Genomic DNA, 19,509 nt, shown 5'->3' with positions numbered 1-19,509 from the left:
CCTAACCAAATTTTTTAGTGGCTTAACTAAGTGGCTTAACAGTTCTAGTAGGTGAAGTTATAAAATTAAATAGATTATGTGAACTAATTCTTAATTTCTCCCTATTTCTTTTTTAGATTGCCATTTTTATTGCATTAAATATCTTGCCTGAGCTGCTAAAGGGTACAGGCACATGTGCCATATTTTGGTCAGATGTGCCATATTTTGCTGCCTATTTGTTGCTGTATATTTTCCTAACCATTGACTTTGATGGGTAGAAACATACACAACAAAATATGGCACATGTGAAACTACCATATAACAACATTTAGAAATGCTTTAGAACAAGCCCCATGGACATTGAAAGAATAGCCTAGAGCAGCCAGGGACCCGCTGGTAATGGTGGACATCAGCGCTTGTGCTAATGTCCACCATTAACCCCTCAAATGCCATGATCAATATTGATAAAAGCATTTGCGGCAATGCGGCGGATCTGTTGGCTGATCTGATCGCCCACAGCACGAAAGCGGGTACCAGATCAGCCAAGATGGTGGCCGCAGGTCTCCTTACCTACCTTCTGCTGTCATCATGGGGTCTTCAAGCAGAGCAGGGAAGTAAATAACATTGATCAGTGCTATGCCTATGTACAGGGTCGTAGCTATAGAGGTAGCAGTTGCAATGGGGCCCTGGTGCCTATGGGGGCCACAAAACACATCTGCCTCATATGAGACCAGTATTTTAATTGGCATATGAGGCCCTGTTGCAGATTTTGCATCGGGGCCCAGAAGCGAGAAGCTACACCTCTGCCTATGTATAGCACTAAATAGTCCCCTATTGAGACTAAAAAAGAGCTTATATTGGATTATTTTTCCTGGCTGTCTATTTAATGTTTTTATTTTATTAATAACTATTTATTCTCTCTTTGGTTTTTCGATACATTTGTAGTTGATAACAGCTATATGAAATAAATGATTTGCTTCTTATGAACAATTGTCGATATATACTCACTGTGGAAGACGTATTTTATTATATACGTTTTTGGAAAATGTTTATGTTGTAAGCCTTGGGGAGTCATCCAATTTTTTTTTTATATAAAAACAAAATAGGTAGGTAGGTTTCAATTTAGATTGGGAGCTCCAAGGACCGATGAGAGTGATGGCATGACAAATATTTAATATAAAACAGAACATTTCAAATATTACCCTAAGTAATTTTGTATAAAAACAAGTGTCTGTGTGACCAGAAAATGTAATACAGTCATATTCACCCCATTTTACCAATAGAGACAGCTTACCATTAAAATTAAGTAGAAACAAACTGCTGATGGCTTGATTCTCAGTGACCTGTTCCCGTAGAATTGGTTTCAAATAACTTGTTTTTGAATGTAACTTCACATGACCAGAATATACGGATAATGTCAGCATTAAGTTAGTTGGATCAAAATCTTTTAAAAAAGTCTATAAAAAGAAGATCATATAGAAAGAAACATGTTAGCAAAAATATTATAAACAGAAGTTTTAAAGGAGCTGGCCACTTCTTAAAATTTTTATAAAATATGTAGTAAAGTTAATCATGGAGGAGGAGGCTGAGCGACTTTTATGGTCACATTCTCCTCCATAGGGCGCCACCCTATGGGCAGCACTGTAATAACACAGTGTACTAACAGTTGTACCGTATATACTCGAGTATAAGCCGACCCGAATATAAGCCGAGGCCCCTAATTTTACCCCAAAAACCCAGGAAAAGTTATCGACTCGACTATAAGCCTAGGGTGGGAAATATATCATCCCCCCATGTAATCATCCAGACCCCGTCATCACCCCCCCCCCCTTCATCATCACCGCCTGTCAATCCCTTCATCAGTGGTCTTCAACCTGCGGACCTCCAGATGTTGCAAAACTACAACTCCCAGCATGCCCAGACAGCCATCGGCTGTCCAGGCATGCTGGGAGTTGTAGTTTTGAAACCTCTGGAGGTCCGCAGGTTGAAGACCACTGCAGCCTTCGTCATCATCCCCCCCCCCTTCATTATCACCGCCAGTCAATCCCTTCATCAGTGGTCTTCAACCTGCGGACCTCCAGAGGTTTCAAAACTACAACTCCCAGCATGCCTGGGCAGCCATCGGCTGTCCGGGCATGCTGGGGGTTGTAGTTTTGAAACCTCTGGAGGTCCGCAGGTTGAAGACCACTGCGGCCTTCGTCATCATCCAGCCCCTCCCTTTTGTTTTGTACTCACCTCCCCTCGGTCGGAAGTTAGGGTGAGCTGGTCTGGGCCATCTATGCTGCAGGGACCGTCCGGTGGCGATGGTTAGTCGTTACGGGCTGTCCATTTTCACCGGGGGGGGGACTCTTCTACGAGCTTCGGGCCCGGACTAGTGACGTTGCCTTGACGACGACGCAAAGGGACTTTGCGCATGAACGTCCCTGTGCGTCGTCATCAAGGCAACATCACTACTCCGTGGCCGGGCCTGAAATGTGGAGAAGAGGCCCCCCCCCGGTGAAAATGGACAGCCCGCAACGACTAACCATCCCCACCATACGGTCCCTGCAACATAGATGGCCCAGACCAGCTCACCCTAACTTCCCGCCGAGGGGAGGTGAGTACAAAACAAAAGGGGGGGGGGCTGGATGATGACGAAGGCCGCAGTGGTCTTCAACCTGCGGGCTTGCTGGGAGTTGTAGTTTAAGCCGAAGGGGGCATTTTCAGCACAAAAAATCGGCTTATACTCGAGTATATACGGTAAATCATTAACTTTACTACATGTTTAATAAAATTCTTAAGAAGTTGTACAACCCCTTTAAGAAATATTTCTATAACTGCTGAAAGCACTTACGTTTAAAGATGTATCAGAGCTGTCCCTTTGTAAGATCTTCAGTACAATATCTTTGACACCAAAAGGCAAAATGTTTCTAAAATTCCCAGTACCCATTGTGCCTGAATATAAAAAAAATACTGTCAGGCTAATTAAACGTTATATATATATATATATATATATATACATATATATATATATATATATATATCATACTGTATGTATTGAATTATTTTTAAAAAGCATTCCAAAACGTTAGATAAAACTGGGGATAGTGAATAATAAAAAAATACAATAAATAAGTCTGGACATCGATATATAGGGGTAAAAAACACATATGAAGGCTTATGTTTATAATTTATGACACTGAAAACAATAGAACATTACGCTCTATTATTTGCAAGAGACATTAAATACCTTGGATCCTTGGAGACAGTTCACGGACTTGCCTGCACATGAAAATTACTAATTAGTTTATTTTAATAATTTATTTTTTTCCTGTTGTGAGGCACAGTGCAATAAGTGATGGTCCTGGTGGAATTACACATGTAATTAAGTTTCATTTTTTCACAACAATAAAAGTAAAACTGTAAAAAAGTGCAATCTAAAGATGTCAAACTATACACATTGCAACATTTATAAAAAAAAATAAAAAAAAACATCAGATTGGATCTCTCTGCTGACATCTCTGTCCATTTTAATAACTGTCCAGAGTAGGAGAAAATCCCCATAGCAAACATAAGCTGCTCTGGACAGTTCCTAAAATGGACAGAGATGTCAGCAGAGAGCACTGTGCTCGTGATGTCACGCTGTGAGAGCACTGTGTTTCAAAAAGAAAAGAATTTCCTCTGTAGTATTCAGCAGGTAATAAGTACTGGAACGATTAAGATGTTTTAATAGAAGTAATTTACAAATCTGTTTAACTTTCTGGCACCAGTTGATTTAACCCCTTAAGGACCCAGCCCATTTTTACCTTAAGGACCTGGGCATTTTTTTCACATCTGACCACTGTCACTTTAAGCATTAATAACTCTGGGATGCTTTTACTTTTCATTTGGATACCGAGAAAGTTTTTTGTGACATATTCTACTTTATGTTAGTGGTAAATTTTTGTCAATACTTGAATCATTTCTTGGTGAAAAATTTCAAAATTTGATGAAAAATTTTAACATTTTGCATTTTTTTTACTTTGAAACTTTCTGCTTATAAGGAAAATATACATAACAAATAAAGAACTATTGTTTATTTATTATTTAGTTTTTCTGTGTTATTCACAGCATCTGGTTCTAGATCCTATATGGATTTTCGCACGCATGAACAATCCTGGCTAACTCGGCTAGATGAGGTCTTTGGCAACTCTCCCAATACAGTTTTAAATTCACTAGGACATTATACTCAGGAATCAATTACCAAATTAAAAAGTCTACTACACAAAAGAACTAGGGTGTGGTGGAACAGAGCGTTTTTAGAAAAGTACCTGCTCAAAGGCCTTATACCTAGAGGGTTAAGGGTACAGGTATGCCCTTCATTTCCCATTGAAAGTGAAGAATTTAAATACAAGTGGGAAAACCTGGCCAAAAATTGGCCTAATGGTTTTATGGAACTCTTAATACAACATAATACATTAGTAGATGTTGAGAAAGAAATTGAAAATCTCCAACAGAAAATTAAAGATACTCTACCCAATAATGAATTAGAGAAATTAAATAGTGACCTGGAAACCCTATTTATAAAATGGGGTAAAGAAATAGGAGATGTGAAAACAAGAAAATTCTAGCGGGATAATCAAGATCAAATATTGAAACAGGTATATAGATGGAGACAAACATGAGATAGATCCAGATAAACATCAAGATCCCGTTCTAACTCAGTGAATTCCTTAACATCATCGGATGAACAACAAAGATTAAGAGGAGAGAGAATGAGGAATGATCTTAGGGACATCCAACCCTCTAATAGTCGCCCCAATCGGGGATGACATGCACAAAAGCGACAATTAACACCACCTCAGAAACAAGATTAAAAAAACAAGAGTAATTTAGAGGTCATTTATTTGTCAAGACACACACTATCAGAAACACAATGTGAGGTATTGTGTAAAGGTTTAAATTTTGCCCCCACTAATGGCTTTAATTCCTTTTTAGCAATAAAGGACCTGCACCTGTTTTCTCGGAAGCTTCTCCTGAAAAAATTGCATACAAAAAAAGAGATATCAGTATTAGAGGAAAATAAGAGACAGGCACTTCAAGCATTAGAGGATCTCTGGCGGGAACAGGATGAAACCCCACAAGGTAGGCAGATACCACGGATTGCACCTAAATCAAAAGTTTTCCCCCCTCTCACATTATTTCCAGCGATTGAAATTTTTACCAAACTAGTGATACAGGAATTTGAAAAGATTCCTAAAAAGAGGGGGAGGGATAATCTAACTAAACAGCAGAGGGAGACCATTGATCAATTAAGGGAGCTGAAAGATGTGGTATACAAACCAGCAGATAAAGGGGAAAATGTGGTAGTCTGGTCTACAGTGCTATATGAAAAGGAGGCATTTTGTCAATTGAAAGACAGAGACACGTATGCTGGACTACCACATAACCCCCTAATGAAATTTAAAGGTGTACTGGCGCAAATTATTGTAACCACATTTGAAAGAGGCATCATTTCCAAAAAAGAAATGGAGAAACTATTATTAACATATCCACAAATTCCAACATTTTATTTAATACCCAAGATCCACAAAGATTCCCTTAATCCGCCCAGCCGTCCAATTATGTCAGGGATCGATGGAATATGCGACCCCATATGTAAATTTATAGATATATATCTAAAACCATTGGTCGAACATCTTTCCTCATTTGTATGGGACACAATGGATGTCCTAGGGTGGACTGATGGAATCTTTGTGGAGTCTGACATGCTGCTAGTTATGGCGGACATTGAATCCCTCTAAACATGTATCTCCCACTCAGATGGGATATGGGCAGTAAAGTTCTATTTGGAGACAAGTAACATTGAAAAGGAAATGAGCGAGTTGCAAAAACGAGGGACCGCAATGGGAGCCACCTGTGCCCCGTCGTACGCCAATCTCTTCCTTGGATATTGGGAGAGAGAGGTATTTCAGTGCAACGGGGTACTAGGCGGCAACCAGGTGCAATGCTGGATGGATTCCATCAATGACGCTCTCTTTATATGGCAGGGGTTCCCTGCAAGCTTAGAGAACTTTATGTCAAGACTAAATTAAAATAGCATTAATTTGAAACTTACCTATACCTACAGTGCCACCAAGGTCAACTTCCTGGACATCTCCATTGAAAAACAGTCCAATGGACATCTACTGACCACCATATATAGAAAAGAAACGGCCACTAATTCTTTACTTCATTCTACATCTGCACACCTGGAGTCAACAATAAAAGCGGTACCCACAGGTCAGTTTTTATGTATTTGTTCATCAAATGAGGCTTTTGAGGAACAAAGTCAAGAACTCTCTAAAAGATTCTATGGTAAGGGGGAATAGTAGGAGAAGTATAAAAAAAAAAAAAAGCATATAGACGGGCAAAGAATACACCAAGAAAAGAACTGTAACAAGTTAAACAAAAGAATGCCCAAGAATATGATAAGTGTCCAAGATTTATTTCCACTTTTAACAATCAGTGGAAGAATATGAAAGAGGCAATGGAAAAACACTTGGATGTGTTGCGGATGGATCCAGTGTTGGGGCCTATACTTCCCGAGAGATTCCCTATGACAGCAAGACAGGGCAAGAACCTAAAAGATATTTTAGTGAGGAGTCACAATATAGCAGAAATCCCAAATTTCTTTGGAACCTCGTCGGCAAGAACAGGGTGCTTCCCATGTGGGGATTGCATCGCATGCAAAAATATTAGTCGTGACAAGTCCTTTAAAACATCTGATGGCTCCTGGGAATTCTCTATCCGCCAGTATATTTCCTGCACAAGCTCGAATGTGATTTATTATGCAACATGCGGATGCAATAAAATCTATATCGGATTGACATCCAGACATTTAAAAATAAGAGTTTGCGAGCATGTGAGGGATCTACTGGCGGCTAGAGACACACAGGATATTGCAGGTCTAAAAACAATGCCCGTCATTTTAAAATATATCATAATTGTGACCTAAAAGGGTTCACGGTAAAGGGTATTGAGCAGGTACAATGTGGAATTAGAGGAGGGAATATAAAACTTATTTTGGCCCAAAAAGAAACTCACTCGATTGTCACCCCTGGGGACAATGACCCCAAGGGGCTTAAATGAGCATCTGAGTTTTGCCCCTTACCTGTGAGTAGGTTGTTCTACTGTGATTTTTAATATTTTCTTCTTGTAATTTTTTAAGGTTTTAGGTTCCTTATTCGTACACATATATGTAGTGATAAAAGATGGAAACAAACATTCCCGCGGAAGTAGCAGAGCCACTGGATCTATATGGATGGGACAAGAGAACGTGAAGTGGTACCCTGCAAAGATATATATATATATATATATATATATATATATATATATATAAATTTATGGGATAGGATACCTGGGTAGTAGCACTATGGGTGTGTGATATAATGATTTATATAATGTTTTTTTTTGTGTGGTGTATATATGGTTTTGGAATTTATTTAATGGGGTGGTACGAATGTTTTAATGATATACTTAACACGATGGTATAATGCAACATAGGGAGGCACATTGCCCTTTATATATGAAATAATTTATTTATATTCTGTATTGTATCTATAATATGGAGCAAGAGCACTTTATAATATATGGACAGATAATAATGTGCACCTTAAAAATATGTTTTGATTAATTCACATGTATAAAGAGATGCTGTTTTTATGTATATGTACAATCTAATATATAGACACAATGTGGTAGTTTGACACTTAATAATGGATAGGATGGTATCATAATGCTCCATACATGTTAGATGCAGTGGAGACACTTATACCTTATTCCAATAGAGATAGCGTAACTAAACATAGTGGCAGTGAAACTAGCATACCCGAGAGACAGGGATGATTGACAGTGCATACCGAAGTGCCAAAAGTTCGCAGTGCGCATGTCTGGAATACGCCAGCCCCGGACATTAGCGTTGCGGTGTGAAAGTGAACCTCGCAACTCGCAGCGCATGCGCCAACAATCTGCCCCTGGTAAGGATCACTAGTATCGGGATATAAACCCTGGGGGGAAACGCATTTAACATGACCTCTTGAAAAAGATTGCAAACGTGAGTTGGGGTCGAGGGAGGTAACGGAGCAGACCATAAAAGACATGGGTAAGCGAATTGCTGTTCCTGTTGGTATTCAATTGTGATAGACGGACATATGGTAGAGGGATTTGGGTCTCCATAATGAGTGATTGGTTCCCCAGCCCAAAGATACACTATTATATGGAGTATTACTGATAATCTATCTCATGTGTGCAATGTACTGACAGGTTGTACAGGTGAATGGTATAGTGACAGGCATCCCTTCCCCTTCATGCACTTTATAGTATTGGACTGTTGCAATATAAAGACCTAATCATGCGTAATATATGTTTTATGGAAATATAAATAAAGTTATTGGTTTTTATTGCTCAAAAAGTGGTGAAGCTCTTTTTTCTTAAGTGTACATGTTGTTATGGAGCTGTATGCATACTGCAATAGGATCATCTGGGAATAGGACCCTATAATACAAGTATAGCTATGATAGCAATAGGTCCATACCCAGCAAGAACTATTGTGTATTTAATAACAAATAAATTATATATTGATTCACATATATGTGAATCAATATGTAATTTGTGAATCAATATATAATTTATTTGTTATTAAATACACAATAGTTCTTAATGGGTATGGACCTATTGCTATCATAGCTATACTTGTATTATAGGGTCTACTTTATATTTTCATCATATTTTATATTTTCATCATAAAGTTGCCATGTTTTTACTTTTGGAAGAGGGCTTCAAAGTTCAGCAGCAATTTTCCAATTTTTCACAAACAATTTTCAGGGACCAGATTTGAAGTGGATTTGAAGGGCCTTCATATTAGAAATACCCCATAAATTACCCCATTATAAAAACTGCACCCCTCAAAGCATTCAAAATGACATTCAGAAAGTGTGTTAACACTTTAGGTGTTTCACAGGAATAGCAGCAAAGTGAAGGAGAAAATTCAAAATCTTCATTTTTTACACTTGCACTAAACTGTTGCTTTGAAAGACGACAGGGCTACAAAGCGAGAGAGTGCCATGTGCATTTGAGGCCTATTTTGGGGATTTGCATCCGCCACCAAAATAACCTACGGCAGTGTTTCCCAAACAGGGTGTCTCCAGCTGTTGCAAAACTCCCAGTATGCCTTGACAGTCAGTGGTTGTCCGGCAATACTGGGAGTTGTTGTTTATCAACAGCTGGAGGCTCTGTTTTGGAAACAGTGCCATACAAGACATTTTTTTTATTGGGGGGAGGGGCTGTGTAAGGGTATATGTAGTGTTTTCATTTTTATTTTGTGTAGTGTAGTGTCTTTAGTGGGCGGGGGGGGGGGAATTTGCTGCATCTCAAACTTGCAGCAGAATACTCGCTGGGGGGGTCAAACCTCCAGCTGTTGCAAAACTACAACTCCCAGCATGCACTGACAGACCATACATGCTGGGAGTTGTAGTTATGCAACAGCTGGAGGCACATTGGTTGCGCAACACAGAGTTTGTTACTTAACTCAGTGTTTCGCAACCAGTGTGCCTCCAGCTGTTGCAAAACTAGAACTCCCAGCATATACAATCTCTCAGTGCATGCTGGGAGTTGTATTTTTGCAACAGCTGGAGGCACACTGGTTTCGAAACACTGAGTTAGGACACAAACTCTGTTTTACAACCAATGTGTCTCCAGCTGTTGCAAAACTGCAATACTCAGCATGCATTGACAGTCGAAGGGCATGCTGAGAATTGTAGTTTTACAACAGCTGGAGGCACACTGCTACAACTCTTAGCATGCCCTAGGGTAGTCTGTGCATGCTTGGAGTTGTAGTTATGCAACAGCTGGATGCACACTTTTTCATAGAAAAAATGTGCCTCCAGATGTTGCATAACTACAACAACCAGCATGCACAGACTAGCAAAGGGCATGCTGGGAGTTGTAGTTGGAACTCCAGCTGTTGCAAAACTACAACTCCCAAGCATGCCCTTTGGCTGTGCATGCTGAGAGTTGTTGCTAAGCAACAGCAGGAGGTGAACAGGCCTCACCTCCTGCTTTTTTCCTGCCGCCGGGACCGCCGCCATTGCTGCGTCCGCTCCTGCCGCGGGACTGCTGCAGCTGCTCCTGAGGGGACCCCTGCTGGGCAGAGAGAGGTAGGAGGCCCCCGGCCGGACCCGATCACAGACCCAAACGCCGCCCTGATTACCGCCCAGCAAGGCAGTGATTGGTCGGTCGTTCCGTGCCACCTCACTCCTGCTGGGTAAGAGTGAATGGGGCTGTCTCAGAAAGCCCCATTCACCCTTTTTTTCCGGGTGACCAGAGACCTGATTGACCCTGAATTGCCGCAAATTGCCGGTCTGAATTGACATGCGATTTGTGGTGATCACAGACAGGGGGGGTCTCATGACCCGGGGGGGCCTGCTGATAGATATCAGCAGTCATCCCGGTCTGGTAAGTACCATGGCGTCAGGGCGCCCTGGGTCCCTAAGTGTTTAAAAAGAAGAAAAAAAGTTTTCCACCGAAGTACCCCTTTAAGTTACAGCAACAGATCTAATAGTTGTAAATAACAAACAACAATCACAAAAATTTGAATCCTGTTGGCATTTTTACAGTAGTTAAGGAACATTTTCTACAAAAGAAAAACTGTATCACAATTTTATCATGATCAAAAAGTGCAGTGCAGTCCTAGTCTTACACCAACAAACTGAACTGGTAACTATCCCCATGTTGCTACACTACAACTAAATCTCACTAGGGCAGCTACTTGTCTCAGAAGTCATATATGCAGTCAAAGAGCATCTGTTTGCAGTCATGGTGTTTAAAGTGATATATTAAAGGGGTACTCTGGTGGAAAACATTTTCTTTTTTTAATCAACTGGTGCCAGAAAGTTAAATAGATTTGTAATTTACTTCAATAAAATTTTTTAATCCTTGCAGTACTTATCAGCTGCTGTATAATACAGAGGAAGTTCTGTCTGTCCACAGTGCTCTCTGCTGACACCTCTGTCCATGTCAGGAACTGTCCAGAGCAGGAACAGGAAATTATCATAACATTTTATTTTAGAGTACAAGCGTTGATTAGAAAAAGGCTGCATTAATTAGATGAGAGGAGTAAACTTTTGCTGTCAGTGGGTGGGTGGATTGCATCCCTCCCACTCTGCTATCTACCCACCCACTGCAGAATAGCCATGCCCTTGTGGAGACCTTGTGAATTATGCAATATTGTCTCTTGCTGTATTAAATGCTGGGAAATCTGACATTAGTACAATAAAAGACTTGCACTACAGCACTCCCGTGGGTTCCGTACATGAAAGCGTGACAAATTGGTGCACAGAGATAATAGAAGCATATTACACAGTATTATAACTTGGCATAATGGCCTCAAAGGCTGAAGAAAACAACCATATCTGGATTACCCCTTTAGATAAGGTTCAAGAGGAAAGTGTTTTTAATAAGAAACTAAACAGAAGCCAAAAATCTAAAATTAGTCAGAAAATTTTGTTTTATTAAAATACGGTAGTAGTAGGTGCTTGGAACAAACTCCCTGCAGATGTGTTTAGAAACTTCACAATAAGTATCTTTATCCCCTTTTTCTATCAGTGGTTTGTGACCTTGTTTGTTACTCCTCATCTTCTAAGAACCCTGAGAGACACCATTATCATTGGAGGCAGAGCCTTTTTTGCCTAGCTTGAGTGCATTAATAGTCGCAGGTGCGCCTAAGCATAGATTTGTGTGACATTTCATGAGGCACAGAGGTTAAGCAATTTTGTGTAAATGCTCTACGTGGAGTGATTTAGAAATTTCACTTTGCAGTGGTTACAAATTTATCAAATGCGACTTTTGCATAAAACACTACACATTTACACCAGCCCTGACCTGGCTTACTAAACTGCCTTTGGAGAGAATACAAAAATAAATAAAAATGTTGCACATTTTTTGTTTGTGCAACGGAGTAAAAAAGTTGCAGAAAAGTCACAAAGGAGTGATTCCTGAACTTTTACCTATGTGTCCCAGTAAAGCAAAACCAAAGTGGTAAAGAAGGCTTCACAACACACTTTCAAAAGATACACAATGATCAATTCTACCCCATAATTTTTTTTTCATATACAGTCATGGCTGTAAATGTTGGCACCCCTGACATTTTTCAAGAAAATGAAGTATTTCCCACAGAAAAGGATTGCAGTAACACATGTTTTGCTGTACACATGTTTATTCCATTTGTGTGTATTAGAACTAAACCAAAAAAGGGAGGAAAAAAGCTCCAAAAATGGTCTGGACAAAATTATTGCCCACTTTTCAAAATTGTGGAAAATTAAGATTGTTTCAAGCATGTGATGCTCCTTTAAACTCACCTGGGGCAAGTAACAGGTGAGGGCAATATAAAAATCACACCTGAAAGCAGATAAAAAGGAGAGAAGTTCACTTAGTCTTTGCATTGTGTGTCTGTGTGTGCCACACTAAGCATGGACAACAGAAAGAGGAGAAGAGAACTGTCTGAGGACTTGAGAACCAAAACTGTGGAAAAATATCAACAATTCCAAGGTTCACACCAAAGAAAAGCAGTTGCTGTATAAAGTGCACACCTATAGTTCTGCTAAAAATATATAAATTCGTTATTTATTACAATATTACACAAGGTAGAAGTGCATAGACAAGGGCATTGAAAACATTAAAAAATGCTCATAAAAGCAACACACAACATGGGAGAAGGGCCATGAACCCCTTTCCCACAGACCCCTTCCTCCAATAAGATATGTTCTCCAAGGAATAAACAATATAACATATATCAGAACTGAGTGTGCTAAGGTATAGTACAATAAGTATCACATACATAAATTGTTATACAACATATAGTTAAATGCAATATATGAATACAACCATAGCACTCTCAAGTATATCTACAAAACAGAATAGCAGACCACAAATGGAGGAGCAACAAGATTAAATAAATGCATGGGACAGAGTCACAAGAGAACCCCACGTGTTCCATCACTTTGTGTGACTTCCTCAGGGGTGTTGTGTTGAATATGCCCTGAAACACACATATATATATATATATATATATATATATATATATATACAGGGTGGGCCATTTATATGGATACACCTTAATAAAATGGGTTTGGTTGGTGATATTAACTTCCTGTTTGTGGCATATTAGTATATGTGAGGGGGGAAACTTTTCAAGATGGGTGGTGACCATGGCGGCCATTTTGAAGTTGGCCAACTTTTGTTTTTTCAATATGAAGAGGGTCATGTGACACATCAAACTCATTGGGAATTTCACAAGAAAAACAATGATGTGCTTGGTTTAAACGTAACGTTATTCTTTCATGAGTTATTTACAAGTTTCTGACCACTTATAAAATGTGTTCAATGTGCTGCCCATTGTGTTGGATTGTTAATGCAACCCTCTTCTCCCACTCTTCACACACTGATAGCAACACTGCAGGAGAAATGCTAGCACAGGCTTCCAGTATCCATAGTTTCAGGTACTGCACATCTCGTATCTTCACAGCATAGACAATTGCCTTCAGATGACCCCAAAGATAAAAGTCTAAGGGGGTCAGATCGGGAGACCTTGGGGGCCATTCAACTGGCCCACGACGACCAATCCACTTTCCAGAAAACTGTTTATCTAGGAATACTCGGACCTCGGATAGTGCACCACCACATTATGGGTGTCAGGTCTGAGCATTCCTAGATGAACAGTTTCCTGGAAAGTGGATTGGTTGTCGTGGGCCAGTTGAATGGCCCCCAAGGCCTCCCGGAGTGAATCTCTTCACATACACCAAAAAGCTAAGCTAAGTCTGGGCTGGTGTAGTTTTAGAGATTTTTCAGTGGCTTTGCACCTTTTTTGCGCCTTTCCACAAAAAAAGGCAGTTGACAAAACCCTTCCATATCATGTCTATTGCCAAAATCAGTGGATTGCAACTCAAAATCAGCAGAAATGTGTAAACCAAAAAGCTCAAAAAAGGCGCAAATAAACCCTGCTTGCGCCTTTTTTTGCGCCTTTTCTAGACACAAAAATCAGTCTAAAGACAATGATAAATGTCGGACTGTATTCCTAAATCCCAATGTAGTCCATGATCACCAGTAAGTAGTCTTATACACAAGTTAAAAATGTTAAGCTAATTGACATTTCATAATAAATGTATATAAATAAATAAGCCCTTACATATTAATTTTCCCCAATTATCCAGACATACACAATCCTAATACTGAGCCCACCATACCATGTATATAATTGTGTACACTAAAACGACCCACAATATCAACCCTAAATAAGTGGAAATAAATAACTATTATACTAAATAATATATATATATATATATATACCTAATAAATCCCTCATATAAATAAATGCTAAATTATATAATAAATAAGTCATGTTTACACAAAGTTTACTAACAAGACTCTTTGTTCCCATGGACATTGAAATAAGTCACGTCTGTACAGAGCTTATAACAAAACTCTTTGCTCCCATTTGATGGACATTATAACAGATAAGTTTGGTGAAACTGACCGAATTACTAATGTACTCAGTCCATCACGCATTTTACATTTGGACAATGTCTGCAGATCTGATGGGCCTGCGATGTAAAGACTCCATTTCATGGACACTGATTATAGTGACTTTTTGGTAAATTTTTGGCATTAAACGGCCCCATAGATAGGGCTATTATCCAAATCAATGATATGTATATAATAAATTACTGTTCTTGATTTAAATAGCTGTATTTATCCTATATGTTGAACTGGGAAATGTGATATACAGGTGGGGTGTCTGCTGGTTCCCACATGGCATACTGGGGCAAATTGGAAACTGTTATATGTACAGAGGATACGAGCATCACTGGGTGTTTTAATATCGTACGTATACTCAATATAAGCTTTGAATTATGTTTTTGGATATTTCCTTCTTTTAGTCAGGAGGAATAATTGTGGTACTATGAAAGGTTTTGGACACAATGTGGATAACTAGAGGTATGGTATATTGGTAATAATTTTTGTACGGTGGTATAAAAGGATATATATAGGAGTTAATTATTACTTTTGGTATTTGGTCACCTTACTATACAGTGACCCCCCGACCTACGATGGCCTCGACATATGATCAAATCAACATACGATGGCCTCTCAGAGGCCATCGCATGTCGATGTCAGCATCGACATACGATGCTTTTTTATGTCGGGGCCATCGCATTAAGTGCTATCCAGCAGCGCAAAATGCTTAAGCTGCTGCCGGATAGCAGCTTAATGTTCCCAGTGTGGTGCAGTAAGTATTACTTACCCCTCCACGATGCTCCGGGCTGCCCTCCGGGTCCAGCGCTGGTCTTCCGGTGTCTTCTCGGCCCTCTCCGATTACGTCAATACACTGCTGCGCACGTCATCCAATAGGAATGGCGTACGCAGCGGCGTAATGACGTCACTACGCAGGCCCAGTGAGGCCTTGCGGAAGACAGCAGAGGGCCGGAGAAGACAGCGGAGGACCGGAGAAGACCAGGAGAGCCCAGCAGAGGACCGGAGATGACCAGGAGAGTCCAGCGGAGGCCCGGGGTCACCATCGGGAGCGGCGGGGACAGGTGAGTACAGCTTCCTATACTTTACAGTGCACGAATCCCTCAACGTACGATGGATTCGACAAACGATGGCTCGTTTGGAACGAATTACCATCGTATGTTGAGGGGCCACTGTATACCCTTAGGGTAATTACTCTTGGGGTATTTTATTTTAGTTTATTATTACTTTTGTATTTATATATATTTATTTATTACCGTATATAATTTTGCATTTATTTATATGAGGGATTTATTAGGTATATATATTTTATTAAATTTAGTATAATATTTATTTATAAAAAAAAAATTCCCACTTATTTAGGGGTGATCTTGTGGGTCTTTTTTAGTGTACACAATTATATACATCGTATGGTGAGCTCAGTATTAGGATGATGTATGTCTGGATAATTGGGGAAAATTTATATATAAGGGCTTATTTATTTATATATATTTATTATGGATTTTCAATTAGCTTAGCATTTTTTACTTGTGTATAAGACTACTTATTGGTGATCATGGACTACATTGGGATTTAGGAATACAGGACGACATTTATCATTGCCTTTAGACTGTTTTTTGCGTCTAGAAAAGGCGCAAAAAAAGGCGCATGCAGAGTTTATGCATTATTCTAATTTATTTTATTCTCTAATGTTACTATATGGGTAATTTTGTCCTATGCATTTACTGTTATCCCAAACTGTAAGGTTTACGCAGGTACACAAGAGAGCACTCCCAGTAGATTTGTTTAAGTCTTTGCGCATGTGCGGCATAAAATCCTAGCAACTAGCGTCTTGTGATCACATGATATGGACTCACGTGACCTGTGGGATAGGTAAATTGATTTGTATGTGTATCTCTCTCTATATATATATATATATATATATATATATACATATACATATATATGTGTGTGTGTGTGTGTGTGTGTGTTTCATGGCATATTTAGCACAACACCCCAGAGGAAGTTGGTTGTATTTATATCTTGCATTTTACTATATGGTGTATAAAAATTTATGTATGTAATACTTATTGTATTATACCTTAGCACACTCAGTTCTGATATATGTTATATTGTTTATTCCTTGGAGCACATAGCAATTTATCTTATTGGAGGACAGGGTCTGTGGGGAAGGAGTTCACGGCCCTTCTCCCATGTTGTGTGTTGCTCTTATGAGAATTTTTAAATGTTTTTCATGCCCTTGTCTATGCACTTCTACCTTGTGTAATATTGTAATAAATAAAGAATTTATATATTTTTTGCAGAACTATAGGTGTGCACTTTATACAGCAACTGCTTTTCTTTGGTGTGAATATGGTTGTAGTAGCACCCGGTACATCATATTACAGGTTGAGCCCCCCTTTCTTTGTATTTAAGGTTACAAGTCCATCTGCAGAGATCTAGGTTTTTTTCTTTTGTCCACAGTGCGCAACAATATCAAGAAGTTTGCAACCCATGGCACTGTAGCTAATCTCCCTGGGCATGGACAGAAGAGAAAAATTGGTGAAAGGTGTCAACGCAGGATAGTCCGGATGGTGAATAAGCAGCCCCAAACAAGTTCCAAAGATATTCAAGCTGTCCTGCAGGCTCAGGGAGCATCAGTGTCAGTGCAAACGATCCGTTGACATTTAAATTAAACGAAACACTATGGCAGGAGACCCAGGAGGACCCCACTGCTGACACAGAGACATAAAAAAGCAACACTACATTTTGCCAAAATGAACTTGAGTAAGCCAAAATCCTATTGGGAAAATGTATTGTGGACAGTAATGAGTCCAGATCTAAATCCCATTGAACACCTGTGGAGAGATTTTAAATTTGCTGTTGGGAAAAGGCGCCCTTCCAATAACAGAGACCTGGAGCAGTTTGCAAAGGAAGAGTGGTCCAACATTCCAGCTGAGAGGTGTAAGAAGCTTATTGATGGTTATTGAAAGCCACTTATTTCAGTTATTTTTTCCAAAGGGTGTGTAACCAAATATTAAGTTAAGGGTGCCAATAATTTTGTCCAGCCCATTTTTGGAGTTTGGTGTGACATTATGTCCAATTTGGTTTGACATTATGTCCATCTCTTTTGGTTTAGTTCCAATACAATACACACAAATGGAATAAACATGTGTATAGCAAAACATGTGTTACTGTAATCCTTTTCTGTGAGAAATACTTAATTTTCTAGAAAGATTTCAGGAGTGCCAATACTTACAGCCATGACTGTTTGCCCACATACACTATATTATAATGAAAAAAAACAATACATAGGCTGTTCTTGCTTTTTACATGAATATATATATATATATATGCATATCAATATTATTTGAGATGTATTTATACAGTACCTTTGGCTCAATCGATTCATGCCAGGGATATCAGCAAGTAATCCTCCTTGTTGTAGGTGGATCCAAGATTTTTGTATATCAGCTGTAAGTAAATTATATCCACCACTTAAAAATATCTGCATGAAAAAATTTAAATTATTATGCATTGTAGGGACATAGCACGTATCATTGGTTTGTACTGTTGCCTTATTTATTTTTTTAGGTGTTAAAAAAAAATAGATGTAAATCCAAACAAGGTGGATTTTTCTAGTCATGGATCTTACTGCAAATCCATGTGGTCCAGTCAATTTCTGATGAAGGCAATGCATCAATTCATTTTGAATATGCATTAAAGGGAATCTGTCATCAGTATCACGTTAACTCCTCCTCCACTGTGTTGAGCCTCTGCAGAGTGGAGCTCCATTTTGCAGCAGAGGAGACTCAGCACAGGGGAGGAGGTGTTAATAAGAAGATGCTGTCAGAAGTTAAAGAAGTGATAATTTTTAAGTACCAAAGAAATAGGATTGCAGGGATCAGTAAATCATTGTCATAAGTGTCCCCTGCACTATAAGCCTGTACAACAGGTTAGTGCAGGTGATACTGATAAAAGATTCCCTTTAAGAATATACCAGGAAATCTCACATTAGTAAAATTTACCCCTAAAGTGTTAATGCAGAGTCCTTGTTCAGAGTTTTCAGAAATGCATGTGTATAAAAGCCTGAGAAATAGACACAGAAAGAAAAAAAGATAGAGAGAAAAAGAAGACACATCAAACAGAACCAAAATGTTTTCGTAAATCTTCTTTAATATGTCTATACAAGCTCATCTATGCAGCTGAATCTATAGAAAAGTGCAAAGTGATCAATTTAATTACTAATCTACTATGTAAACTGTATGGAGGAGCATGTGTAAGAAGACACTTTGTATTCATATAGTGAAAATCTTCTCCATTAAAGCTTAACTGAATATTACAAAGTTTCTTTCATCTAAGTGTCTAGAAACCAAAGAATTCCTTTAAATCTACAGAACCAGCAAAGTTATACATTGGAGTACTGCCCAATGGATATCAATAAAGTATAACTATGAGCAATACCACTTTGTAGCCTTAACCATACATAAACCCTTATGTTAAAAAAAAATAGCTCAGAGGTCTGAATTATTTCATTGAGCACAAAAAATGTAAACTTCATTGATGACTACCAGAACATAGGCCAGAATGACATTTCTTTGGCATTCAATGGGTGGCCTTTGAAGGTATAGCAGTAAGTCTGTCTTATGCATTTTGAGATCTGAACATTACCTGTCTGACAGCAGGAAAATCGTTGGCTGCCATGAATGATTCTTTCAATAACATAAGCAATACAATGCAGAAATTTTCCATTACATTACGATTCCAGTTTTGCATAAACAATTGATCCCATATTAGCAAAACTGCAGGCAGATCTAGTGAATTTACAAATCCCTGTTGGACACAAAAAGAATATGAACAACACAATTTGTCCACAAAATACTGCTTATTCTTACAAAATTATTAATACTACTAGATTAATAATACTAGGCATACTAATTCCATAATGCTAATACCATGTAAGTCTGTTATACCAGTGCTTTTAAAATAGTGTTTCTGGTGAGATTGTAGCATGAATGGTGCTTTTTA

General features: G+C 38.8%; 1 protein-coding gene across 5 annotated transcripts in view; it reads right to left on the bottom strand.

Annotated features, from left to right (window-relative positions):
- Nucleotides 1-19,509, bottom strand: part of LOC130355880 (uncharacterized) — a 501,680-nt gene that overhangs the window by 275,517 nt on the left and 206,654 nt on the right. For all 5 annotated transcript variants that reach the window (XM_056556685.1, XM_056556690.1, XM_056556686.1 and 2 more), the window contains exons 12-16: nucleotides 19,153-19,314; nucleotides 17,874-17,989; nucleotides 3,209-3,240; nucleotides 2,813-2,913; nucleotides 1,274-1,436 (exon numbers count right to left, since the gene is read on the bottom strand). In XM_056556685.1, the coding sequence (XP_056412660.1) occupies nucleotides 1,274-1,436; nucleotides 2,813-2,913; nucleotides 3,209-3,240; nucleotides 17,874-17,989; nucleotides 19,153-19,314 (574 nt within the window). The remainder of the gene's footprint in view (nucleotides 1-1,273; nucleotides 1,437-2,812; nucleotides 2,914-3,208; nucleotides 3,241-17,873; nucleotides 17,990-19,152; nucleotides 19,315-19,509) is intronic.

This window comes from Hyla sarda, chromosome 2, assembly GCF_029499605.1.
Source record: "Hyla sarda isolate aHylSar1 chromosome 2, aHylSar1.hap1, whole genome shotgun sequence".
NCBI classification, from domain to species: Eukaryota; Metazoa; Chordata; class Amphibia; order Anura; family Hylidae; genus Hyla; species Hyla sarda.
This window is presented reverse-complemented; position numbering and strand designations above follow the sequence as displayed.